The sequence below is a fragment of the Amphibalanus amphitrite genome, unplaced genomic scaffold (genome assembly GCF_019059575.1).
Source record: "Amphibalanus amphitrite isolate SeventyFive unplaced genomic scaffold, NRLGWU_Aamphi_draft 000608F_arrow, whole genome shotgun sequence".
NCBI classification, from domain to species: Eukaryota; Metazoa; Arthropoda; class Thecostraca; order Balanomorpha; family Balanidae; genus Amphibalanus; species Amphibalanus amphitrite.
Window position 1 is genome coordinate 26,474 of NW_024882102.1, and position 27,009 is coordinate 53,482.

Below are 27,009 nucleotides of genomic sequence, written 5' to 3' on the forward strand. Positions count from 1 at the left end.
ACTTGAAAACACTGAGGTTAAAAGTGATGTGCTAAAACTGGCACCTCAACTACGGTCGACAGATCTCTGGAAAAATGTATACCTTTCACCTGACCTTACCTGGAAAGAGAGGGAAGAGGGTAGACGCCTCCGAGAAGAGCTACGAAGGAGGACAGATGCAGGTGAAGTGAACCTCACCATCAGGAAGGGTCGGATTGTGACAAGAAAACTGGACCTGACTCGGACAGTGGAAGCTGAACTTGTTCGGGGTAGGCCACAAGGTGCTGTAGCACCCCAGCAACATGCTACATCTCGGAGGCAGACCTTGACAACCCCAGGGACGGCCCAGACGGGCCAGACCCCGGATCAGGAAAGGTGCTGACAATCCAGGCCGGCAGGACCAAGATATGAAGAAGGTCTCAAGGTACTGTATGCAAATGCAGACCAGTTTGTGAAGAAACGTGATGACCTTTGCATGTTTATTTCGGGAAATGAACCAGACTTCATCTTGCTTAATGAGGTCATACCTAAAGCCCAACTTCACCCAATATCCCCAGCCCTTTTGTCTGTACCTGGCTACGTCATGTACCTGAACTTCGACCCCTCGGAAACCAAGCTGGGTTCAAGTGGTATTAGAGGGGTCTGCATTTATGCCAAATCATCACTCCGGGTATCTGAAGTTGTTTTTAAGGATTCAACATTCAGAGAGCAGCTTTGGATAGAGATGCCGCTGGCTAGCTCTGATGTCCTTCTACTTGGCTGTATTTATCGAAGCCCCTCTGGTTCTGCCGAAGAAGATCTTAACAAGATTGGATCTCTATTCAAGCAGGCTACCAACTCTAGATACACACATGTGGTTATTGGAGGTGATTTCAATCTGCCGCAAATCAACTGGCAAGTGGGTCTTTCTTCAGCACCTCCCTCACACTGTTCACATGGGTTTGTTGACCTGTTGAACGACTCATTTCTGTACCAGCATGTTGACAGACCTACCAGATTTAGACTTGGCGAAACACCTCATACCCTTGATCTAATATTGTCTTCTGAAGAGGCGATGGTTAAGAACCTGGAATACTTGCCTGGCCTGGGCACAAGTGACCATATCATGCTTCAGTTCCAAGTGGAATGCTACTGTCCTCCCACTGAGCCATTGGAGCCACACCTCAATCTCAGCAAGGGCAACTACACACTCTTAAACCAACTCATGTCTGATGTAGAGTGGCCAACAAGTACTTCACAGGACACACATGCTATGTACCTTTTTATCAAGGCCAAACTGTCCGAGCACTCGACCACTTGTATACCCCTTGCCAAGTCCAAACAAAATAATAAGAATATCTACATCAACCACGAAGCCATTCGGCTAAAGAAGCAAAAACGGACATTGTGGTTACAGTACATGCGAACCAGAGATATGCTTGATTACGCCCGCTTCAGCCGTGTACGCAACAAGCTTCGGTCACTCACTCGGAGTCTTCGGGCGAACTTCGAAAGACATCTGGTGAGGAATCTGCGTACGAACGCCAAAGGTTTCTGGCGGTATGCAGGCACTCGACTGCGGACCAAGACAAGAGTGGAGGACTTGAAGGCTGAAGACGGGACGATGGTTCGGGAGGACCGCGACAAAGCAAACATGCTCAATCACTTCTTCCAGAGTGTATTTACGGTCGAGGACCCCGTCCTGCCAGCACCACCACCTGTTTACCCTGGCCCCCCGCTGGACAACATTGACATCAGCACTGGCGCGGTCAGGGAGAAGTTGCTGAAACTCAAGATAGACAGCTCACCGGGACCAGACGGACTCCACCCGCGCATCCTTCGGGAAACGGCCTTGGTTATGGCAGAGCCATGGGCGCGTCTCTTTCGTTCTTCTCTGGACAACTCCTCCTTACCAAGTGACTGGCGCAACGATGAAATCATCCCTATCTTCAAGAAGGGAGTGAAGGACAGCCCTGCAAACTACCGACCAGTGACGCTGACAGCCGTCCCATGCAAGGTCCTCGAGTCATTGGTCCGTGACCAGATGATGTCCTACTTGATCGAGACGGAACAGCTGAGCAACCTGCAACATGGCTTCAGACAGAAGAGGTCGTGCTCCACTCAGCTTCTCGAAACTGTCGAAGACTGGACCCGTGCACTGGAGGAAGGTGACCCTGTGGATGCCCTTTACCTGGACTTTAGTAAGGCGTTTAATTCTGTGCCTCACCAGCGCCTGTTATTGAAGCTCCAATCCTGCGGCATTAGGGGTCGGCTGCTCGAATGGATAAGGGCCTTCTTGACTGACCGACAGCAGCGTGTGTCGATAAATGGGGCAAAGTCAGACTGGGTTCCTGTCACCAGTGGCGTACCACAGGGAACGGTCCTGGGCCCGTTGCTGTTCCTGGTCTTTGTCAATGACCTGCCCGCTTGTGTCTCGTCAGGGCTAAAGTTATTCGCAGACGACACGAAGCTGTACAGAAGTGTCGGCCAGGCTTCAGAGTCGGAGGCTTTGCAACGAGACCTCGATGCCCTGCTCGGATGGTCTGAGAAATGGCAACTTCCTTTTAATCAGTCGAAGTGCAAGTCTCTTCACCTAGGTCCTCGAAACGCCAATCACCTGTACCGTATGGGAGACACTATGTTAGAGCAGACGTTGGTGGAAAAGGACCTGGGGGTCAAGATAGACCACCAGCTCAAGTTCCGGGAACAGGCTGCCGCAGTCGTGGCCAAAGCGTCACACATTCTGACAGTCATTCGTCGATCTTTCGGAGTAATTGATGAGACTACGCTTCCAACACTCTTCCGGACCATGGTTCGCCCCCATCTCGAATACGCCAACGCGGTCTGGGGACCCTTCAACCGAGAAGACCAGAAGCGCATTGAACGGGTACAGCGACGGGCCACGAGACTGGTTGCCAGCATCCGCCACCTGCCATACGAGGAGAGACTCCGGAGCCTGAATTTGCCATCGCTCTACTATCGGCGCGGACGAGGCGACATGATCTCGGTTTACCAGGTGCTTCGACGGGGAGTGGATGTTGACCCATCTCAGTTCTTCACTGCGGCGACGACGACCAGAACTCGAGGGCATGAGTGGAAGCTGTCCAAGCCAAGGGCTGTCTCCAGAGTGCGGCGGAACGCCTTCAGCATACGAGTCCTGAACGACTGGAACTCTCTGCCATCCGCTGTCGTCGATGCGCCCTCAGTCAATAGCTTCAAGGCCAGGCTTGACGAACACTGGGCTCACGCCAAGTACACCATACATTCCAACGACTGATGCAGTGACACACTGACACAAAGCTCGTCACGTCCGGATCCAAGAGGCCAAAAGGCCTTCCTAAATTCCGCATTTTATAAGTATAAGTATAAGTATAAGTAAGCTCTACAAACGAGAAATTTTCTCAATATGACGTCACTAACCGAACGTAAATTTGTGTTTATTTACATATTTCATCCAGCCTTCCATCGATTACAATCAACAAACGGGAAACGATTGCCAAGGCCAAATAAACAAACAAACAAACAACTTCTATGGCCTTGATTGCGTTGATTGCGCCGAAGTATGGGAAAATGGAATATATTGGACGACAGTCGACATGTCTTTTGTGTTTTGTTTGATGTTCTGCTACAAATTCCAAATTTCCAACAATCCTTGATCAGAGAGCACAGCCACGTGTGAGCTGTAGGCATACCGGCTAGCCCGCGAGTTGCTGGGGGGGGGGGGGGGGCGTTAAACGCCCCCACTTTTTTCGCCGGGCCATAGCATAAAAACGGCGCGCCGCAGGCGCGCCAAATTTTGGGTACCTGTAGGGAATTGATTGAAGATTATTGTGACAAAGGTTCAAAAAAATCGGTCGGAAATTTTTTGAGATATCGAGGTTTTAGTGACGTCATGATTTCTGAGTTTTCGACCAAAAACGGCATATGTTCAAAAATCATATAAAATCACAGAATAGTCATACAGACATGCCGTAAACGCCATTAGACTGCCAATGCCATGAACAATGAAATGGCTATCTTCGATTATTGATTATCGTTCCGATTTTTCCAAAATCTTGAACTGAATCTTGGCAATTTCTCGTGACTACTTCACGACCATGATACATGGATTTCTTAAATTGAACTTTTTGGGCCAAACACGTACACATATGATAAAATGAATGTCACCATCGTGTTCTACGCCCCAAATTACCCATAAAACATGTGTCACAGGCTGCGAATATCAGTTTTGATTTTCGGGGATATGTGCCTTCCCGGTTGACCTGACCTTGACCCTGACCTATGCTTGACTGACCCCTACATGGAGCTGACACTCTTGTAGGCCTTATATGATGGATTGTGCACCGTTTTGACAGAGTTTATGACGAGAGGCGCCCATTGCGAAGTCCTGAAGTCAATGCCACTGAAAGCCCGATTTCAGGTGTTTGACCTGACCTTGACCCGACCTGTGACCTCAAAATTCAACTTTGAAGTACTCATCTGAAGCGTCTCGTCGCGTTCTTTCGTTTGCCGCCTCGTGCGTTTCGCTGCGCCTATTGGTTCTAGAGTTATCGGCTGGGGGCGTTTAACGCCCCCCCCCCCCCCAGCAAACGGTAGGTGGCGAAATACCCCAGCAACTGCCGGGCTAGGCAGTAGGCACCAAGTAAAGACAGTTTTTCTGCGGTGAGGCCCGATAGGATGGGAATGACCCTTGGGGAACTCATGCTCAGTGAGAGTGAGTAGAGTGAGTCTACCTCTGCAGACTATACATAGATTGACTATTGAGATAGACCTCCGAAATCCATTTTATCCAATACGAGTACCTAGCCAAGGGCTCCGTCACGACCCGATGGTTGGGGGGGGGGGGGGACGAAAACCGCTTGAAATCGATTCTTTCCATGCAGCGCCCATAAGCATATTAATTAAAAATGTAAAATATTGGGGAGGACAATTGTCCTTACGAGGGGGACTTAAGTCCCCCTCGTCCCCCCCCCCCCGGTGACGGAGCCCATACCAATAGCAGCACAATTTTCTAACCCTTAACCAATAACCTCTCCACCTCCACTGAAGCACAAAATATAGTTTATAATAGTATATTGGGACAGCTGCGGAGCAGCGCTCGTCTGTTTGTTTACAGCGTTAGCAGGTAAATTGTCAAGGTTCTCGACATCAGTCGCTCACGGTATTTCCTTGTATTGTGCAGCTAACATATACTTCCGAGGTCCGGGCAGTTTCACCATTATGAACAAAAGTATCACCATAGCCAGAGCGCCACTGATAGCACACAAATAAGGATTTCTACAATAATACATATTAGGGTCGTAACGCAAAGTTGCGCAACACCGAAACACCGATACCAAAATGCGGTAAGTGGACGAACAATGCCTCCACAGACACACTACAGTAGGGAACGGAAATATGGTTGCTACATTACAAATAACGAATGAATTATGCTGGAAAATGGACCTGATCTAAGCATACAGTGTCTCAGCGAGCTCCGTGATATTTTAGCTTAGTGAATCACTGTGCCGGTAACGAGAGTTGACAACTAGCGGCAACCAGCACCAGCAATATGCAAAGGAATAAGGTAAACGATCTTGCAAATATCCAGCGTCGGCACAGCCGCACATCGCAGCAGGCTATGGCCAGCCAATCATCATTCCCGAATCCCGACGACCGCATACCGTTGTAACTAGTGATGTCAATAACTGAAAATCGAGATACCAATACCAACCAAAACCATGGGAAAATACCAAAAACCGAACAAGCTTGGGAAGGTGAAAGAAATACGAACTTTTTACCAAATTCACTGTTTTTTTTTTACATCAATGAGGATGTAGGATACCGATAGCATACCAAAAACAATTGGATTGATATACCAAATACCAAGATGGTATCGGTATACCAAAAAGTTTGTATCCGATTGACATCTCCAGTTGTAACCTATTATGTGCGACTGCCCATGCCTTCCAACGCAGCTCGAACGGCAGATGACGACAAATAATACAATGATCTCTCGCTACAAAACAGCACATATTCGCTCAACTTAGCGCACATACAAAGAAGTTTCGTGGTTTACACACATATAACCGAACACATAAATAAGCACACTGAGAAGTCTGCATGCTCTGGAAAACCACACACAAGTGTGCCACGCATATACTCTCAATTCTCAGGATACGGATAGAGCAGCTTATTATTTCCAACCTGATTTCAGACCGTACGAGGCGACCCAATAATTGGACTGAAAACCAGCGAGATTCTCGCTTCAATAAACAGAAGCATGTCCGACAACATAACTCAGTTTTCGGCGACATACCTATTATTTGCGACATTCATCAAAAATAAAAACCTAATACGACGATCACCTAGCCATGATAGCATTTACACCATCAGTAAAACAAACATACACCAGATCATTCCTACACAGCTGACAGTAGTATTATAACATAATTCAGTCCGTCTCGAACCAGTCCACATTCATATAAAATGCATTCACATTATTGTCACACATATGGGCCATTCGGTATCAGACATTCCAAGCAGCAATAATTCTTGCTGTAATGGTCCTTCTCTTATTACCGAAGCAGACCTCAAATCGCTCTGGACACATTGTTCCAACACATTTTTTTGCCGAGACCGCCCAATCGTCTCACGTGAGACTTACAGGGTTCTCGCCGTCATGCTGTCCAGCGTGACGCGACTGTCTTTCACGGTCTTCGTACTGAGACCACAAATATATCTCTTACGGTTTCTCCAGTTTCCCCACTGAGACTACACATGTCTCTCGGATTTTGTTTTGAGTTTTCAGATCAGTAGAAGTTTTGAAACTAAAATTCTGTCTCTCGGTTCTGAGATTACATATCTGTCTCACGGGAGGCGCCCGGTATGAGCAGTCGCGTGCTGCCGCCGCTGCTGAGACTGCCCCTACTGGAGCGGCTGGCTGGGGACTCTGAGGCGAGCAGCTGTACCTCAGCTGGACGCGGGCCCACCACAGAGCTCGGCTGGCGGTCAGGGGGGCACCGTCAGAGGGCAGAAGAGGTTATGAGGTGTTTGTGTAGGGGCTGTTGAACAAGCAACGGTCAGGGTGCAGAAAGCAGGGTTGAAGGTCAGACTAGGTCATGAACAGGTGTTATAGGCCGCGGACAGACGGTCAGGAATTGCTTATGATGATGTTTTAGGTTTCAACTTCAGGGGTTATCGGCGCTAAGGACAAGGGTCCGGAGGTTAGCGGTCATGGAGAGACTGGCAAGGATCACGGACAGAAGTTAGGAGTTTAGAATGCAAATGGAGACAGCCAGACAGACAGATGTTATTATAGCCAGAGGCTGCATGTATCTAAGGCCCAGGTCCGAGTCAAGGGCAGAACATGGTCAAGAATCAAACCAGACATACGACTTGCATCATTTAAAATGATAACCACACAATACAACACTGGGATTTGGGACAACGACATTATTCTCAAATATATTCCTCGACTTCATTTTAACTCGCCATCATCCAAAGGAAGCACTGACATGCATATGCATTTTTCGACATATGACTCAACAGACACAGCCTGACTCGCAGTGTCGCGTACCTGATAGCTTCCCAGACGTTTGCTGGGGTCGCTGTCGCCCGTATCGGCTGTGTTCGGAGGAGCCAGGTGGCCCGGGCGACACTGGTCCTCAATGATCTCATCCTCTGTGTCCTGATAGTCCTCCAGCTGCAGGTCTGGGAACGGCGGAACAGCGAGGGTCATCACTTAGCTGTTGCTGCTGTAGATGATTGCTGTTTGCCGTATACCATGTTTTGACTCTGCTAACCGTTTTATTCTCGGACAAATGACACGTAATAGCCACCCTGTTGTGGAGTGTCTGCTGACGGGAATACATACAGACTTGATGTTTAGTATTATGTCATGCAGACTACTTAACACTGAGGAAAAGTGGTATACGATGCAAGGCAGGAAGGCGGGGTTGAGGCAAAATAGAAGCTAGGTAATCTGTGCAAGATAACATGTTCAGTGTTCACCCTGTTGTCTATGTTCAAATTACATCTCTGCGAAAATGCGTCATCAAACACTGAGAGTATTCGTAGGCATCAACCAGCCCATATATCCCTATTCCACCACACTACTCACGCGTCTCATGTTCGATCGGTATGACGGTCACCAGTCGGGAGTTGCGCGCCGCCGCCGATGTCTCAGAGTCTGTAGAGCTGGCCGCTGACGGTTTACGTCCCAGGGTCGCAGGCCGCGGCTCAGTCAGTGACTGTGGCGGCGAACGAGGCGGTGCCGGTGGCGGGGACTCCAGCAGAGAGCGCCGCTCACACTGGGGGAGAGGGGGTGTGACGTTATTGCACGTGATAGGCGGGAGGGGCAGCAAAGGCTATGAGAAAGGGGACGATGAGCTACACTATGTGGTGCACGGATACGCTGATAATTTAAAAAAAATGGGTCATGGCCGTACAAACTGTCTAGACATAAGTCGAAACATTGCTGTAAAACGTTGATCTTATTCGACAAAACGTGAACATGACGTTCACTTACCAACTAAAAACTCTCCCTCTTTCTACTTGGCTTCCCGTACTGCGATTCCCTGACCTCAGCAGCCCCATTCAAGCTCCACAGCTGTGCCTACCTCCTCCGTGTCATCGCCAGCGCCGTCCTCCCGCTTGCCCTTCTCTCTGGACGGAGTACGGGAGCGGTGGACGGCAGAGGTACCGTCCGCTCCTGCTGCCTCCTCTAGCTCGGCACGGCCCCGCTCCTCCAGTACACGGCGACGCACCTTTAGAACAGGGATGGACACTTGGTGGTGCACAGTGCATACACGGTGATAACACGATAAGAATCAAGGGGGTCGTTTAACCGTTTCACAAGTAACGGTGATGATTTACCGAGTCACGAAAGCGCACAGTATTTGTTTGTTGGGCTCATGGATATGATTTGGGAGCGACAAGCTGTGGTCTTGGAACATGCTTACAGTTCTATTGGTATTGCGAGGCGAACGGAAAATCGCATCCATTAAAACCTAAACGTCACATTCTTACATAGAATAAAAATAAAAATAACAAACACACTACCAACATATTATGATAACGCAGAAAATATGACACCACCAACTACACATAAATCATAATATGAAACCATCGGTCACCAACTGGCCACATCTCTGGGATTTCGGACTTGGTTGGCTCACGCGAGTATCGGAATCCGTACCTCCGGCGGCACAGCAGCAGAGGATACCGTGTGCAGACTGTCCCGACTGCTGCGGTCACTGACCGCAGATGGCTGACGTTTTACACCGCCCCTGATGACAGAGAAGCGCAGACTTATATTCAGAACTGGGCGGGGAGATTAGCAAGAGATGAGGTAGAAAATTGCCCAGATAAAACGGCAACTGAGGGAGAGGCCGCAGGGAGGAAGTGGGTTGTTACAAATTTATGCACGAAAGAGGATAGACAGATGGGTAGCTGCGAAACATGTCTAGATTCAACGCAAGAGATACAACAGTTTTTCAATGTCTATTTTTTTCATAATGATATTACCGAAACCAGAGGCCAGTTTTACCAACAGAAAAATAGCCGCCTGCCGGATTTTTTTGGCTAAAGACCGCTTCACATACAGAGCGTAAACACGATGTGCACGTAAGCGGATAGGGCTTTACCCTTTACACTCTGTATGTGAAGCGGTCTTCAGCCAAAAAATCCGGCAGGCGGCTATTTTTCTGTTGGTAAAACTGACCTCAGCACGACCGAAAGCTGATCCCCGCCCCCCAAAAAAAACCTTCAATAAGAGTATTTTAACATTAAAATGATTCATTCTTCATAAAAAAAGTGATTTGGTCATACAGTAATACCATATCGTCGCATCGTCACCGTATTCACATACCGTGATCTGAGCGGGCCGGAGGTGGGTCTGGGCAGTGGCGGCGACCCGGCCGCGTCCCGTCCTGTCGATATCGGACCGTTGAGAGCCTCCACCAGCGTCACCGGCTCATACCCGGCTGGAATTCCGTCAGAGCCCTGAGGGAAGACAGGGAGACACCATAATATAGTCAGAGCCCTGAAGGAAGACGGGGGAACCGATATACCGTTAGAGCCCTAGGGAGACAAGGAAGCCCAGATACCGTTAGAGCCCAGAGGGAAGACGGGGATACACCAGAATATAGTCAGAGCTCTGGGGGAAGACGGGGAGACACCATAATATAGTCAGAGCCTTGAGGAAACGAGGAAAGACCGGAATATAGTCAGATCCCTGAGGGAAGACGGGGGAAACCGAGATATATTCAGAGCCCTGGGGAGACGGAGAAACCGAGACACCGACAGAGTCCCTTGGAGACGGGGAGACTTAAATAATATAGTCAGAGCCCTGAGGAGAACGGGGGAACCGCTACCGTCAGAGCCCTTGGGAGACGGGGGGGAGACTAAACTACAGTCAGAAGAGTCCTATGGAAAACGGGGGAAGGCGGCCGAAATATAATCCGAGCCTTAGGAAAGACAAGGAAAGACCATAATACAGTCAGGGCCATGGGGAAGACGGGAAAATACCGAGATACAGTCGGAGGACGACCATGAGGAGATGGGGAGAGCAGGCCGGAATACAAGCGGGCGCAAAGCCGGAATACAGGCCGGAGTACAGGCCGGATTCAGAGTCCTGGAGTGAGTGGGGAGACGGAAAGACACAGTCAGGGCCCTCGGGAGGACGGGGAAGACGGTCAGAATATAGCGAGAACCCTGAGGAGACGTTGGAAGAGACCGGAATACACACTACACAGCCCTGGAGGAGACAGGGGACCACCCAGAATATAGCAAGCGCCTGGGAAGGCGGGAGAAGCTGTTAGACACGTATATGTATAATTATTCATTTAGGATATACCCTGGAAAGGATAGATCGCTGACCAGTAGTCTGCACGCTGAGATGCGTCAATAACTGGACGTTCACAACAATAACTGGTATTGAGCAAGCATGATAAAGAGTGTAGGAAAATGTAGAAGGGTTGAGCAGTATTGAGTTCGGGCCATTGGTGCTGTAATACATTGCTTTGCGCGGATCCATTGAAAGTTGATTACAGAGTCGCTTACTGATGACAGAAATAAAACAAGGCAAAGTTTAAAAAACGACAAGTCCTATCACAAAAGACAGTAGTGCCGCTACGTAGATCAGTTTGAGAAGGTTAATTATCATCAATTCATCAGGACTAACCTCAGTGGCTGGCGGTGCCGGAGCCCCCGGAACGGTCCTCTGAACTGCCCTCAGCTGGAGCAGGGCACGGAACGGAGCCCTGCAGGACACCACACATATCACAGTCAGCATCCCAATCATCACTGTTATTATCACAGTAACCTTTGTCAAAATCCGTCGATGGCGTGTCTCTGGTACCACTGCATTTCGTCTGTCATCACTGAAGAGACTTATTTTTATGCTCGGGTAACCGATACAATTCAATCCACCCACAGCTCTTCTTCTTTCGGCAATGTCCGCCTCTAGCGACCATTCCATTCCAACCCCCGCCTCCATCGGTACTTCACTTCTCTCTCAGTGTCTTTGCGCCTCTCTTGATGACCCACACCTCTCAGTTAATTCCCCATTCCCTCCCTTTCGCTCCCTCCCTCGCTCACTTCACTCACTTGGAGAGTTATTTGCTTTGCTCACTTACCGACAGATAGGACAGTTGTTGGCTTCGTTCGCTCACCGACAGATAGGACAGTTGTTGGCTTCGCTCACTTACCGACACTAGGACAGTGGTTGGTTTCGCTCACTTACCGACAGATAGGACAGTTGTTGGCCTGATATCTGAGGTGATCCGCGCAGCAGTTACACACACACAGATGCCGACACGGTAGGATCAGTGTGTCACGCAGGTCTGACATGCAGATAACGCACTCTGCACCAGAGTCTTCGGTGTCCTCATCGACACTCTGTGGGGGAAAGAAGAGCACTGCGTTACCAGACACTTTGCCAAGGCAAGTTTCATAATAGGCATAGAGTTAACTACTCTGTATCATTATGAAAAGGTACAGGTATAAACTACTGTATAGCATTATCAATACAGTCACTGGTAGTCCCCATTCTTTCAAGGGGAAAGAGACATAGGAAAAGCAGGAGACACGGTCAATGAGTTGGGCAGGAGACGAGTTCAGAGACGATATGTTTCACAGCAACAAAGGGAAAATTATGCAAGAAAACAGGAAGTACCAAAGGCAGACAAAAAAACATATTCCACAAACCATAATGTCACGGACGAGTTACCTCGTTTTGCTTACATTACGCACTATTTTTCCCACAACTCACCTTATTGTCGACGAGTTTGTTCTCGATCCCATAGATCTCCTGCAGGAGGAACACGAGCCCGTCGATGTACTGTTTCTGCTTCAGTGGCTTCAGCATGAACGAGCCGTCCGACAGGCGGTCCACCACTCCCGTCGTCACGTGGCACTGGTGCGGCTCTGAGGGTCAGGTCACGTTACAGGTCAGCGTCGCGAAGGATCAGATCAGTGTACTATCTCTCAGGAATCTTGAGCGTGCTTACAAGCGTGCTTACAGGTAATGACAATCCGCGAACAAGTAACTGCCGTGAACTGTCGGCCCATGGGCCTCCATTGACAACTTCAGGGCTAGACTATTGCTGGGCAGTCACTCATTACGAGTACGCTCGTATTCAGCCAGCCCCCAAACGGCTCTGAAGAGACCTAGACACAACAGCTAAGGCTCCTTTGACACCTTCGCTGATCAGTTCGCACATTTTTCAAGTTGCTTCGCGAGTTCGTCGCTCTTGTCATTTCTGTGAACGGTGAAGGTAGAAGTGCCCGAGGTTGTTCTACTCGTAGGTATATACTATGTGCCCGAGTACGCAAGCAATCTTGCGAGTACCTACTATCCATTAAAGATCTAAGTGATTGCTTCAGGCCGACAGCTGTTGAGAGTCTGAGACATTAAAAAGTCACCCACATACCATATCTTATGGCTGAACATTGGATAGAACGAACCCAAGATTCCTTTACTACTCAGGTTGGTTCACTAGGGAAATAAAGGCGCCGTGGTGACGTCATCAGAGGAAATCCTTCACGTTCAAATGAAGGGGTCATTAGAATTACTGATTTTGGCTCGATATAGTCCTATTTTTTAGTTTCAGCCCCATTTATCGTAATGAGTCGAACTCATTGTTACGTTGGTACAACTTTTGATGACACATAATCCTTGTTTTTTTTTTCTCTCCAGCTCGCTCGAAAGATGATGAAATTTGCATGCATGCCTATGGGTGAAGAGTAATTCTACCGCCGTGATGACGTCACGGTAAAGGGATTCTGGAGCTCGTGAACGGGGACTGGAACGACCCCCCCCCCCCCTTTCCTCCCCCGAGTGCCAGCAGTGAAGAGACTCTCTTGACGGCAACTCTGTCTACTCTAGTGTCCATGCATCTAGGCAGGACCCAACAAGCACCGGGTGCGTAACAAATACAGTAGCTACAAGAACAACTGAAGCGGCAGCTCGGTACTTGAAGACGTCAATACGTTTCGATTCCTCATTCCAGAGACCCATGGTGTGTCAAAAGTGGAAATAGCCGGTGCGCCGTCTGGCAACCCGGCAGCCCGCCGCCATAGGGAAATTCGTGCTTTTTGTCGCTTTTACGCTCCTTATGAGTCACTTGATCTAATTAGAGCTTAACTAGGAACGAGGCGGGTCACTTGGACGTATTCGGGAGCCGAATACGGTGTTTTGGAGCCAATACCTGGGAAACCCTACCCGCCCAATGCGAGTTTTTAAGAGTCTGCATGCCCAAATTAACGTTGAGCGCGGCCGTTTTAGGTCGGTTTTCCGCGACCTTGTGGCAAAATCGCCTTATTTATTTAACCAGGGTGGGCTAATTCGCTTAACTAGGAATGAGGCGTTGAAGAGAATTATTCCAGGAATAGAGCTGTGCAAAAATATTTTTTGTATTGTTAAAACTGTATCCGCCCTCGAACGATAAATATTGTTGACCCATCAGAAACACATCCCCTGGAATGCGTTTGAACTTGGCTGGATCTAATATTAGCGAGTATCTGCTAATGCAGTTTCTTGGCTTACACAGTACGCACACAAGCATACATACTTCCTGCCCTTGGTTATTCCTCACTTGAATGAAAATTTTGCTATAATAACTGTTCCAAGCAGTTAACAGGTTTTAGTGCAGTGCCAAGTCGGAACCGTTCAGCGCCGCCAGTCTCCCAGGCGGCGCGTAACGGGCGCCGCCGGCCGCCGCGCCGCCGCTCTGGCAGGGTGTTTGACTTCATATCTCTGTTGCTAGAAAAGTTGTGGACCGATTTACTTGATTCTTGCATGAAAAGATCCGCCATTCAATTCTTAGCAGATAACGAAAATTTGACGTCAATTGCACGATCCGCTGCCCATATTGTGGTACTGCCATCTATTGAGAAGGCTGGCGAACTAAAGCCGGGCGGCTATTTCCACTTTTGACACACCATGAAATGGAGTTCCTAAAACTCGGGTTTCGATAGTAACGTGGAGCGCATCAAGAGTGGTGTTAAACACTCGGACCCCTTTCACCAGCTGTTTCCGTGGTGTAGTGGTTATCACATCCGCCTAACACGCGGAAGGTCCCCGGTTCGATCCCGGGCGGAAACAGTCGTTTTGATGTCACCCAACGAGATCAGAGTAAGAGGGCAAACGGCCCGAAGCGATGCCCTCAACCGCGATCTCAAGCACACGTCTGGCCCGCCACCCGATGTCATAGTTACCTTGCTTGGCATGTCAATTGTCAACCTTTCAGAAATTCCTGAACGATCTACTTGTAGGAAAATGACCCTGAGCAAAACCCGTTATGTAAAGCAGCGATTTCGACGCTACGATGAGCCAGAACAATCATGAAGCATAAAACGTGCCAGTAGGCAGTAATGAGCAAAAACCCAAAACCACTGTTTCCGCCCGGGATCGAACCGGGGACCTTCCGCGTGTTAGGCGGATGTGATAACCACTACACCACGGAAACAGTTGTACTGAATATCCACTCCCAGCCAAGTCACCAAAGCACCTGAGTTCACTCACCTTCTCCCTCCTCTGACGTACAGACGACCACCACGGGATAGAGCTCGCTGTCAGAGTTATAGGAGAGCTCGGCGTCACTGTAGAGACCCGGCTCGAACGTGTGGTTCGGCTGGCAGAATGTCTGCGCAGCGCCACATTTGTAGCTGTATGTCTCTGATGACATGCCTGGGTCACGAGGCCGGTATCTATAGGGGGAAGGGTTACAAATTACTCATTACTTTCTGCAGAGCTGGGAATTCTGTGTAGTGAGCACCTTATAGGTGTCCCATACAGAGTACTTGAAAGACACCAACCCTAAGCTTTCATAACCAAATGGGTGAAGATGAGTTAATGAGAAACCAGTCAAGAAACCGTGGCATTGGACATCATCCCACAAAACTTTAACTGCAGACAAAATGAGCAGAAAGTCAGCCACCACAAGCCTAATCACGATGTCAATGCTCGAGACTTGTCGAAACCCAGCAGACAAACTACTGACCCAGCAAATCCAATACCCTTTCATAGCCAAGTCCATCGCACCGCTCCATCCCCAGACATACTCACACAAGTCCATGACGTGTCATCTCCTCCGTACAAAAATAGTGCACGGTGATGGTACAGCGCACGTCACTGTCGAAGGTGAACTCGATGTTGAACTTCTGCCGGCCGGCCGGTGAGTCCGCTTCAGTCGGAAGTCGCACCAGGCGCAACGAGTCCTTGCGGATGTTGACAACCGACTTCAGTGTCTTGGACGGTTCGTTGGGAGGTGGCAGCGCGTACGGAGACTGCGGGAGGGGGGAGGGAGAAAGTCAGAGTAGGTAGACATTGGGAACGAGAAAATTGTCAACAACGGAATACAAAAGCAAGATATTTTTAAGCTTGATGAAAGCGTTCGTCCCGTAGCTCAGTTGGCAGAGCGTTGGACTCCCGGCAGTGACTAGAGCCCGGGTTCGAGTCGCTCATGTGCTCAATGTGATATGATCGCTCATGTGCTTCAATATGAGACTTCTAACGGGGGTAGCCGCGGCCAGTTGATGTTCATTTGTTTGATAGGACAGACCATGTCCGCCGTCCGGCTTTGATGGGCGCGTTAAACTTTGACATTTAAATTCCCCGGTTGTCCAGAATTGCATGATCGGACGGAAGAGGTCACAGACTACACAACAGGCCCTGTTGGCCAACAAACTGATCAAGCATGTCAATACGTCTGTTCAGACAATCCAGGTCAATTCGAAACAAATGCCACAGTTCAAATTCAAATACACCCTGGCAACTCGTCTCGCATGTGCTATAGTAACTCACCTGTGCTGGCTTGCTGCTCAGGAAGTTCAGGTCGCTGTTCTCCCCAAACAGGTATGCCTCTGGCTGTGGTGTCTCAAACTTCTCTCCACCCATTATGAAATGGGTGCCAAAATAATTGCCTGAAATAAATGTGATGAGCTGTAAAATTTCACCACACCATGAGAATATCCATAAAACACTATATCTCCATGGCCATGATACACAGTGATCTATGTACTATCAAATGAGGGAGAAAAAACATAGCACCAAAAGGTCCTGGACTGCTGGGCACTGAAGAATTACACCTAGCAAAATACCCTCAGATGTTTTAACATACCAAAACCTAGGTAAGTAATGTCCCAAAAAAATTGTTATCAGTCAATTTTTAGCATCCATAGCTTGATAAAGGTCTTCATTGGTGCATACTGCATACCAAAGACCTCTGTCACTCTGTGTATGTATACCTATCTCAACAGACGTTGGTAGGCATTTGTATGATACCTTTCTCTCATCAGACTCTGCTGAGTAATTACATGAGTGGATACTACTCACCAGACTTTGGTGGGTACTTGTAGGAGTGGACATGTTCAGCATCCAGCTCTTCCGTGGTTCCCTCCTGGCGACTTGTCAGGGAACCCATGGTGACTGGGTTCACAGAACTTCACTGACCAATTACCTGTCTACTCACTACTGCACCTATAATGGTAGACACAGGTTAACCCGCGACCTGGTGGGGGGGGGGGGGCTATTTTTGGGGTTCCGGACAAAAAGTCAAATGATAAAAGGTAAAAGGATGATTAGTCAACAGACATTACGTCAAAAGCACGAAGTCAAAAATCTTAAAAGTCAACAGGTAAAAGGTCAACAAAGAGGAAAGTCAAAAGTCAAAAAGTCAAAAAGGATAAAACGTCAAAAGATAAAAAGTGAAATTGCCAAAAGTCAATGAACAAAAAGCCAACTAGCATAGAAGTCAAAAGACAAAAAGTCAAATGGACATAAGGTCAAAAGACAAAAAGTAAAAACGGCAAAAAGTCAAATTGCCAAAAAGTAAAAAGAACAAAAGTCGAAAGACAAAAAGTGAACATGACATAAAGTCAAAATCCAAAAAACCAAAAGGACAGAAAGTCAAAAGGACAAAAAGTCAAAAAACAACAAGTCAACCGGGCATGAAGTCAAAATAAAAAGTCAAAAGTTCAAAAAGTCAAAAAGACATATAGTCAAAGTCCAAAAAGTCAAAAGGACAAAAAATCAAAGGGACAAAAAGTCAAAAGGACAAAAAGTGAAGAGGACAAAGGTCAAAAGACGAAAAGTCAACAGAACATAAAGTCAAATTACGAAAAAATCCAAAGGACAAAAAGCCAAAATCAAAAAACTCAAAAGGACAAGTCAAAGAGACAAAGTCAATGACACCTGGATCATCAGTCATTACATACAGGGTGTCCCAGAATTACCCGGACATTGTTAATTAGCGTATAAAATAAGGCAAACATGATTGCGCTTTTTTCTTTTTATCGTCCTACATAGTCAACTAGGGTGGCTGTGACATAGCACATGTAATAGATACGCTTGTTACAAGATCAGCCGACAATGATTGAAAATGCCAGCCATTGCTGGTCTCAGTTGTTTTACGGCTCTCCCGAAACTGGGTGAAGGCCTGTTTTCTTTGACCTGTTGCCGGAGGATAATACGATCATATAAGATAAACTTAACATCAAAGTGTTCCCAGGTCATAAGGCATTATCCCCCAAAACAAAAATTGCTGCCTACACCACTTTTGCCGCGTTTTTTACATCTGAAGTCGAGAGGCTCCATGTCTGAACATGGCGGGACCTTTGGCTTCCAACAGATTTGGTTTCCAAAAAAACCCGTTCATGGCCATTTGGTTTACGGCATCCAGTTTTTTTACTGGTAGAATATGACCGCAGTAGTACTCTGTGCTAACGGCTGTCGTTGGGCCATCATATCAAGCCGAATGAGTGCACGGTGGCTCAAAATGTCTCACAATTTAATTTTCGACGTGTGCCTGGCCGTCTCTGCTGTTGGGGCGTTGTAGCCATCTGACGTTCACACACGCCTTTTTCGGGCGGTTCAAATGACAGAATACCTTCATTAGACCATAAAGTGTGCTTCAATATAATTTTTTGTTGTATATGTTATATATTTGGGATGAATTGTAGTGATTTTCGCTGCTTTTCCCGTAGTTTTCGCATATTTTTCAGGCGAGGGACCCCAAATTCCAAAATTTTGCGAAGATAGTGGTGGAAAGTAGACTGATGTTCTTTAGATAATCCTGATCTATCGTTTAGCTAGTTTTTAGCTAGATCAGTGACGTTTGTTGTCCATGACAAGCAACCACCCGTTTGACAACTGGTGCATGACCCTTTTTGGCCGAGCCCAAGCTTGTCAATCAGGTTTATCTCTTGCTCTCTCTGGCTTCGTTAGCTGATATAATTGCGCTTTGCTCAATTCTAACTGCTTGCAGATGAGCTGCTGAAGCTCTCCAGCAAAAACCATGCCGAAAGTCCGTTTACAAAGTTGAAAACGGGAGTTGATTCACCATGGTTGCCTATTAGTGGCTTAAGCTGAAAACGGAAAAGGACTACTCTTACTTGACTCTGGATAATACTTGACTCGAGTCGTTACCGGTCACCAAAAGCACACAGTCCCCAAGCTCGATAGCTAAGGGATATCTTATAAAAGTATGATGCTTGTATATCATTAGAATCGAGCGCAATCGTACTTTTAGCCAGAAAATAAATGTCCGGGTAATTCTGGGACACCCTGTACATGAGATAACATTTACAAACAGCTGTACACAATTAAGCAGGATGCTGCACAATATAACCTGCATCATTGGACATTGAAGCGAGACTGCCTCCATTGCACGACTGACAACTGGTGCATGACCCTTTTTGGCCGAGCCCAAGCTTGTCAATCAGGTTTATCTCTTGCTCTCTCTGGCTTCGTTAGCTGATATAATTGCGCTTTGCTCAATTCTAACTGCTTGCAGATGAGCTGCTGAAGCTCTCCATGGCCCGCAACCGCGACTCAGCTGGTCACACGGGCATGCTTGGCTGAAATCTGACACACATCCGTTGACACGTGCTAGGTGGGAGCTCGCTCGCATCGTAAGGTTGTCATGAGGCAGCGTTACATGATCCTTCGAGACAACTGACTGTCCCAGGCGCAGTTTACTGGAATTATTTCAACAAATATAGTAGCCCGGAATGTTATCGATACGAAAAGTTTCGCTTGTTCAAATTTCCTATATTGTGTAGGGAGACGTTTCTCATCAATTGATTCCGTCACGGGTTCTATTAGCGATTTCACACTTTTATTATAGTTCAAGCGTATTGTATGGTACAATTGGTACAATAGTAAAGCGCGTCGTTTCTTTTAAATCACCGTTCCATGCTTCTATCCTCAGGATACGGAAATCCTTCTCCTCCACGCCGCAACCCCCTCCGGGCTGGACAGGCAACTTTATCTCATGCGGGCTGCTGGAGCGGCACCGCTGCTCCCGAGGGAGCGCACCCCGTAGCCGGGTGCAGTGAGTACCTTGGGGCTGATCGGCCTGTCCTTCGGGATGGGCTCAGCCCCGGTGACTCACTAGGATGCCTGCCCAGACCAATGTCTCCCCCTAATTCCTATCATCCTTCCGGCTCTGAAATGGTCTAATTGGACCGAAAGGGCCTAACCCAACAAAACAAAACAAATTTCTTTTAAATAGGTGGAAGTTGGAACGAGAGGCAATGGTGTGATTGTCGGATTGTCCTGCCTTGAAAGGAACGCTCATATCAGCATCAACAGACAACAACCTGTTAATATTCACGGACTGCATACAATTAAGGTGACCAATTTTCATCGAAAGGTACGGACTGCATACAATTAAGGTGACCAATTTTCATCGAAATGTATAGGTCAATTAAGTTATCGAGATGCGATTGCTAAAAACACAATTTTTTAGGACCTCGGAGCTGTGACGTCCAAAGAGAGGTGACAAGTATTAGCGCATTGTGGCCACTAGTTACTGTCCCTCTCCTTCATCTTCGCCTCCGCCCTACGTCTCCTTATCGGAACTGCCCCCCCCCCCCGCCACCAGCAGGCACAGTACGCCAACTTTATATAGATAAGTTCACATTCCCAATATACTTTTTAAAGCAAAGTAAAAATAGGTAGGAGCGTTCTTATCGGTAGTGTCGGGGCACGCACGGGGACGCGCCGAGACTCTCTATGCGGTGCAGCCGGCGCCCAGCGGGCGGCGGCCGGGGATCAGGTGGCCCGGCGCGGGTCAGTCGCCGACCGGAGACGCGGGCTGCGGCGTACTTGTACCGACTTAGTTAACGACTGCTGTTGAAGACTACTTTTTGCTGTTGACTACATTTTGCGCATCAACTTTTCGCGCACCTATAAACTATTTGCTTGTTGACTTTTTGTGTGTTGACTTTTAGCGTGTTGACTTTTAAGCATGTTGACTTTTAGCGTGTTGACTTTTAGCATGCTGACCTTTCGCGTGTTGACTTTTAGCGTGTTGACTTTTAGCGTGTTGACTTTTAGGCGTGTTGACTTTTAGCGTCTTGACTTTTTGCGTGTTGACTTTATGCGTGTTGACTTTTAGCGCGTTGACTTTTTGACATGTCGGCTTTTTGTCTCTTTGACATTATGTCTTTTGACTTCTTGCGTGTTGACTTTTAGCTTGTTGACTTCTGGCGTGTTGACTTTTTGGCAGGTTGACTTTTTGTTCATTTGACATTTTGTCCTTTGACTTCTTGCGATGTTGACTTTCTGTCTGTTGACTTAATGTCCTTTGACTTTTTATCCGTTTACTTTTAACGTTTTGACTTTTCATCCGGGTTGCCCCCCCCCCCTCCAGACTTTTCGATATATCTCCAGAACCGCTGCGCCGATCGTCACCAAACTTTCAGTACCCTCCCGGACATCAATTTTACATATGGTGACCAAAATTTTTTCCAAAGGCTATGATAGGTTGGCCGGAAATGACGTCAGAGTGACGTCATGTTCTGCCGTTTTCGACCCAAAAAAGGGTTTCGCGGGAAGAGCTGTCAGGCCTATAGCTTTGCAAATACAGAAAAATGATAAGGACATAAGAGCTGTAAAATTGACAGGGTAACAAAACCGCTATCTCGGATTTTTGAACTTTTTGGATTTTGACCCCCAAAAATAAAAAAAAGTTTTTTTTTGGATATAATGATCGAAAAATCCAAAAAGTTTTTTGAATTTCGCAAAAACCGGAATATATGTGATAGTCCTTATCGCCTTCATCCACATACCAAATTTAAGATTGATACCTCTTTTTTTGGCGAAGTTATAGCGAAAAAAACTGTTCAAAATTGATGACGTCAAATTTTCAAGCTCAATTTTTAGCAATTCTAGACCCCGTAGCGCAAAACAAAGACCACCATTAGACTCCCCGTGACGAGCTGCATCGAATCAATACCCATTTTATGCAAAACTATCAACTTTAAAATTTGACCTTATTTGGCCTGACCTTGACCTGACCTTGACCTGAGCTTCACCAGAAAGTGACCTAAGCCGTACCTGATAGTCTTATAACCCGGCAGTTGCTGGGGTATTTCGCCACCCACCGTTTGCTGGGGGGGGGGGGCGTTAAACGCCCCCAGCCGATAACTCGAGAACCAATAGGCGCAGCGAAACGCACGAGGCGGCAAACGAAAGAACGCGACGAGACGCTTCAGACGAGTACTTGAAAATTGAATTTTGAGGTCACAGGTCGGTCAAGGTCAGGTCAAACACCTGAAATCGGGCTTTCAGTAGCATGGAATTCAGGACTTCGCAATGGGCGCCTCTCGTCATAAACTCTGTCAAAACGGTGCACAATCCATCATATAAGGCCTACAAGAGTGTCAGCTCCATGTAGGGGTCAGTCAAGCATAGGTCAGGGTCAAGGTCAGGTCAACCGGGTAGGCACGTATCCCCGAAAATCAAAACTGATATTCGCAGCCTGTGACACATGTTTCATGGGTAATTTGGGGCGTAGAACACGATGGTGACATTCATTTTATCATATGTGTACGTGTTTGGCTCAAAAAGTTCAATTTAAGAAATTCATGTATCATGGTCGTGAAGTAGTCACGGGAAATTGTCAAGATTCAGTTCAAGATTATGGAAAATGCGGAACGATAATCAATAATCGAAGATAGCCATTTGATTGATCATGGTATTGGCAGTCTAATGGCGTTTACGGCATGTCTGTATGTCTATTCTGTGATTTTATATGATTTTTTGAACATATGCCGATTTTGGTCGAAAACTCAGAAATCATGACGTCACTAAAACCTCGATATCTCAAAAATTTTCCGACCGATTTTTTTCAAACTTTGTCACAATAAACTTCAATCAATTCCCTACAGGTACCCAAAATTTGGCGCGCCTGCGGCGCGCCGTTTTTATGCTATGGCCCGGCGAAAAAAGTGGGGGCGTTTAACGCCCCTCCCCAGCAACTCGCGGGATAACGAACACTATTGATGGAGTTAAGTGCTTGTGCGAGGAACATTGTAATAGTTATTTGAAAATATATAAGCATGACCTTTCCTCGATATTGAATAAAAAAGTGCCGAAACAGGTACTTTATTGACAGAAAATATGTGATTATCTTGAATATGTTTATCTTGATTATATATGTTCGACAAAGGCCAGTGGCCGAAATATCACATATTTTCTGTCAATAAAGTACATTTTTCGGCACTTTTTTATTCAATATCGAGGAAAAGTCATGCTTATATATTTTCAAATAATTATAACCAACACCATTGAGTTGGAAATGAAAAATTGGCCATAAAACATGCATCACACAACCTTAGTAAAGTTGGGCTCATGTGACCTGACCTGTGACCCTTGGTGACCTGACCTGTGACGTGACCTGGTATAGTCAGTGACCTCTAATAGCAACATATCTACTAGGCAACTGACGCCCTATCGCTGATTCTCGACAAAATGCGTTTTCCTCGGTGTTATAGCGCATTCCCTAGAAGACCCGTGAACGGTGAAACATTTCATCTTTGACCTGCCCTGTGACGTCATCGGTGACCTCGAGGTCAATGAAACTTGGTTTCCTTCGACAAATTTGACAGGCCTTTCAAACGCCGTTTGAATTTTGCGGATCCGTCCAGTAGTTTCGGAGATACGAGAGGGGGCAAAAATAGCCCCCCCCCCCCACCAGATCGCGTTATAAACAGACCCCACCAGGGCGCGGGTTAAAACTTGGACAAGAAAACACCTGATAACGTTGATCCATAAGCCATTCTATTCTTAACTATATCACTTCAAATATAATCGTTCTTCACTAACTTCCTGCAAATAATCAATCTTTAAGATGACTTATTATGTTAAAAAGTAAATGGCACTGCCAGAAAATAAAACAAGAACAGGCACACATAACCATACACCACCATTACCATTTAGCAGCATCAGCTGACTTATCCAATATGACTGTGCACACCCAAATTTCATGGAAAAAATATTCACTGGTTTTCAAGATATTAGACTTTTACTTTTGTTTACTTTTTGGGATCTCCTCTGTTCCTAGCGACTTCAGCTGAAAGTGCGGCACTTGTTGCACGCAAAGCAGCATATACCACCGGGCACCGTGTGCGCCGTGCTACCAGGCGTTTTAGTAAAAAAATTAAAATCGTTCGATCTGTACCGACGTCACACATTCAGAGGGGGCATTCTAACGCATTAGCCCCTCTGAATCCAAGTGCTGCAACTCTGAAATTAGAAATTTTTGATTTGAAACATTTCTCGATCTTGTGAGTGCTCAAACTGGTAAGTGCATGCCAGGGACCCCATTTTGGCTATCTCAACTCAAAACTACTATTATTTATAATATACACTATGGATGGTCTGTAAAAACATTTGTGATGAGCGAGAGTGGAAGTAGACTGGTGTGGCATATTCGATATACAAAACTCAGATTAAACATAGAATATGTCGAAGGGAAACCTATATGCCAAATTATGTGGTGTCATGTAGCACAATTTTTTATTGATCTGCAACTTACCTACAAAGCACCTCCAATGCCACCAATTTATACAAAATTAAGCCAATGGCTATTAACTGTTTTTCTTCACTGTTGACCTGACTCGAAGTCACTGAGACTTAAATAGGAATATATGTAAGAGATGTTCCATATGAATAAGGCAAATAAATTAAATTTGGTGGTGCTACATGCCTCTTTTAAGCCACCTTGGAGGAGGTTGCGTTGCAGTGCAGATTGATGCTCTGGCTAAGTGAGAGAGCCCAGTAGGTTTGCTTGGGTGTTTTATAGGTTTAAATTTTGGTTAGCTAAGATATGTTTTTCAAGTTTTCGTGCAAAAAGTATCATAAATATGTAGATATGCTAACTATGGCGCAACAGTGACATTTGCCATGCACAGCGACGTGTGCAAACGACTTCATTTAATGGACAAATTAAGTGATAAACATCAAACCAGGCTCAACAGGTACAAACAAATACCGGAATTTTGCAAAAATCCACACAAACCCCACGCAAACACACAGCGCACAACACAAACCTTTCAGTTTGTTTATAACAAATCCAGGCCCATGTCACTCCACTTTTGATGACATCATAAGGGGGCCTCAGGACAATTAATGGCGCGGTGCGCCACAATCGCTCCCAAGCTACTTACCAACAGCTGCCATTTTTGAAAATACTTTTTTGAAATAAAGTTTCAAGTAATGAAAATATTGTAATAAAGTTGTAGCTTAAATCTATACCATATCTAAAAACTAACTGAAAAATGATTTATTCATAGTAAAAATATAAGCTCGATGCGTTTTTACGTTGCTTTCCTGCTGCTGCAGAGGGTTTTTAAATCGTCTATATCTTAAAAACCGGCCATTTCTTAGCATATTGCTACTCTTTTTTGTCGCTGGAAAATTGGCTGAGCTTTCGATTGCCATCAACGGTTGAGCGGTATGTGTAGAGTGCCATCAATAATCTTGAAATGAAGTTAGTCATTTTTACGTTGTAAAGGAATGGAGTACCCCTTGCGAGCATCAGGGGTGACGTCACTCAGGATCTGTCTCTGATTGGTCGGCGGGGGAGTGACTGTACCTTCTATAGATGGCCTTGAACAAATCAAGGCCATATATAGTATAAAACAAATAAGCCATGTGTTCAATTCCTATTCCGTTTTGTCAACATAAGTACTTCACCACTGGTTGACCAATCACATCGCTTTGTCCTTGAGCAATCATACATCCGCGAAACTGGCGCTGTATATGGATTTGGATAGGCAGACAGCTGAACCAGTGACCAAGGCCAGTGACAACTGAACCATGGATGAAGGAGAACCATGGATGAAGGAATGGATGAAGGTTCTTTCATCCATGACTGAACCAAGGACAACTGAACCAGTAAAACGAGTAAAACTGAGCCAGGGACAGCTGAACCAGTGACAACTGAACCAGTGGACAACTGAACTCCTGTTGAACTCACCTGTTAGGTTTCCTTGCTCATTGCCCAGATGGTGGTAGGGTTATTAGAGACAGGAAACCGTGTCGAAGAGAGACGTGCCAACCCGGACAATAGATAAGCAGGACATTCAGAACTGGACTGTGCAATTGTTAAGGGTTGGAATGGTACTGAAAGGAGAACCAACCAGAAACAACTGAACCAGAAACAACTGAACCAGTGAGAATTGAAGAAGTTTTACCTAATTTTAGGTCACCGATATCAAAATTTCGAGATTAATGTTTAAACATGCTGTTATTCCTATCAATCGCTGAAGTTCTTAGGTAGGTAATCGTTCAGTCAGTGTAGCTATGCCGAGCATTCTGACTTTTTCTAAGACGAGGTCAATTCGCCGGATCTATTGGTCTTCTACATACCTATGCCCCGGCCGAGGAATGGGGTACCTATACCGAGAGGGGTAAACGATCTCCCTCACGCGCGTGACACCCCTAATCAAGCTAGAGCCTCGCGGGGGAAAACGACGAGCGTGTGCGCACCGCTATGAGACTCAGCGATTGGTGGTACCCGAGTTTAAGGTCTCAGGTCAACCGGTTACCTCTGAGGTCAGGTCAAGTTGATGAAAACACGGGTACGGTTTTGGGTTAACCCTCGCCCCGCTGGGGGGGGGGGGCAATTTGGCTCCCCTGTGGTTTTTCCTGAATAGCAAAATAACGGCGGCGCGCAGCGCCGCCAAATTTTCAGTAACTTCCCGGGCATCAATTTGACACCATCACACAAAATTTCAAGTCTTAGGTCACCTTAGGTCAGGAGTTATTGAGGTCAAACTGAGGTCATGTTCGAGCAAAAATGAACAAAAAACATACAATCTTTAGACGCTCACCAAAGCTAGAGTTACCAAGCAATTTCAAAGTTCTTTACATGGTCATGTAGACAAAAAGCGGCGCTACAAAACTGATATCTCGGATTTTTAAAATTATGGGTTTTTGACCCCCAAAAATTCATAAAATTGATTTTTTTTTTAGAAAAACTCAAAAAATTTCCTAACATTTTTCGAATTTTGAAAAACGGAATATATGTGATAGTCCCTGCGCTCCTCTATATACATACCACATTTTAGATCGATATCTCCTTTTTTGGTCAAGTTATAGCGAAAAAACTGTTTAAAATTGATAAATCAAATTTACGTCAAATTTTTCACTCAATTTTTAGCAATTCTAGACCACGTAGCGCAAAACAAAGACCAATTTTATGCAAAAATATCAACTTTGAAATTTGACCTAATTTGACCTGACCTTGACCTGACCTTGACTCGACCTTCACCAGA

The 27,009-nt window shown here is 46.4% G+C and overlaps 1 protein-coding gene and 2 non-coding genes across 5 annotated transcripts; 1 reads left to right on the forward strand and 2 right to left on the reverse strand.

Annotated features, from left to right (window-relative positions):
- Positions 1 to 5,025: 5,025 nt before the first annotated feature.
- LOC122363178 (E3 ubiquitin-protein ligase MGRN1-like) lies at positions 5,026 to 24,843 on the reverse strand. Of its 3 annotated transcripts, none has more exons than XM_043332142.1 (14): positions 24,781 to 24,843; positions 16,778 to 16,921; positions 16,247 to 16,365; positions 15,509 to 15,729; positions 14,966 to 15,150; positions 12,212 to 12,366; positions 11,684 to 11,838; positions 11,123 to 11,201; positions 9,809 to 9,942; positions 9,137 to 9,227; positions 8,559 to 8,705; positions 8,060 to 8,249; positions 7,517 to 7,650; positions 5,026 to 6,941 (listed from the first exon to the last, which is right to left on the reverse strand). In XM_043332142.1, exons 2-14 carry the CDS (start codon positions 16,863 to 16,865, stop codon positions 6,795 to 6,797), a joined length of 1,845 nt encoding a protein of 614 aa, XP_043188077.1. In that variant the 5' UTR covers positions 16,866 to 16,921; positions 24,781 to 24,843; the 3' UTR covers positions 5,026 to 6,794. The 3 variants fall into 3 exon arrangements, with proteins under 3 accessions (XP_043188077.1, XP_043188074.1, XP_043188075.1); XM_043332139.1 differs by lacking the exon at positions 24,781 to 24,843 and adding an exon at positions 24,452 to 24,780; XM_043332140.1 differs by lacking the exon at positions 24,781 to 24,843 and adding an exon at positions 24,267 to 24,411.
- Positions 14,473 to 14,545, forward strand: Trnav-aac. Its single transcript has one exon. It is a non-coding gene; the product is annotated as a tRNA-Val (tRNA).
- Positions 14,837 to 14,909, reverse strand: Trnav-aac. The gene has a single exon. It is a non-coding gene; the product is annotated as a tRNA-Val (tRNA).
- Positions 24,844 to 27,009: the final 2,166 nt, after the last annotated feature.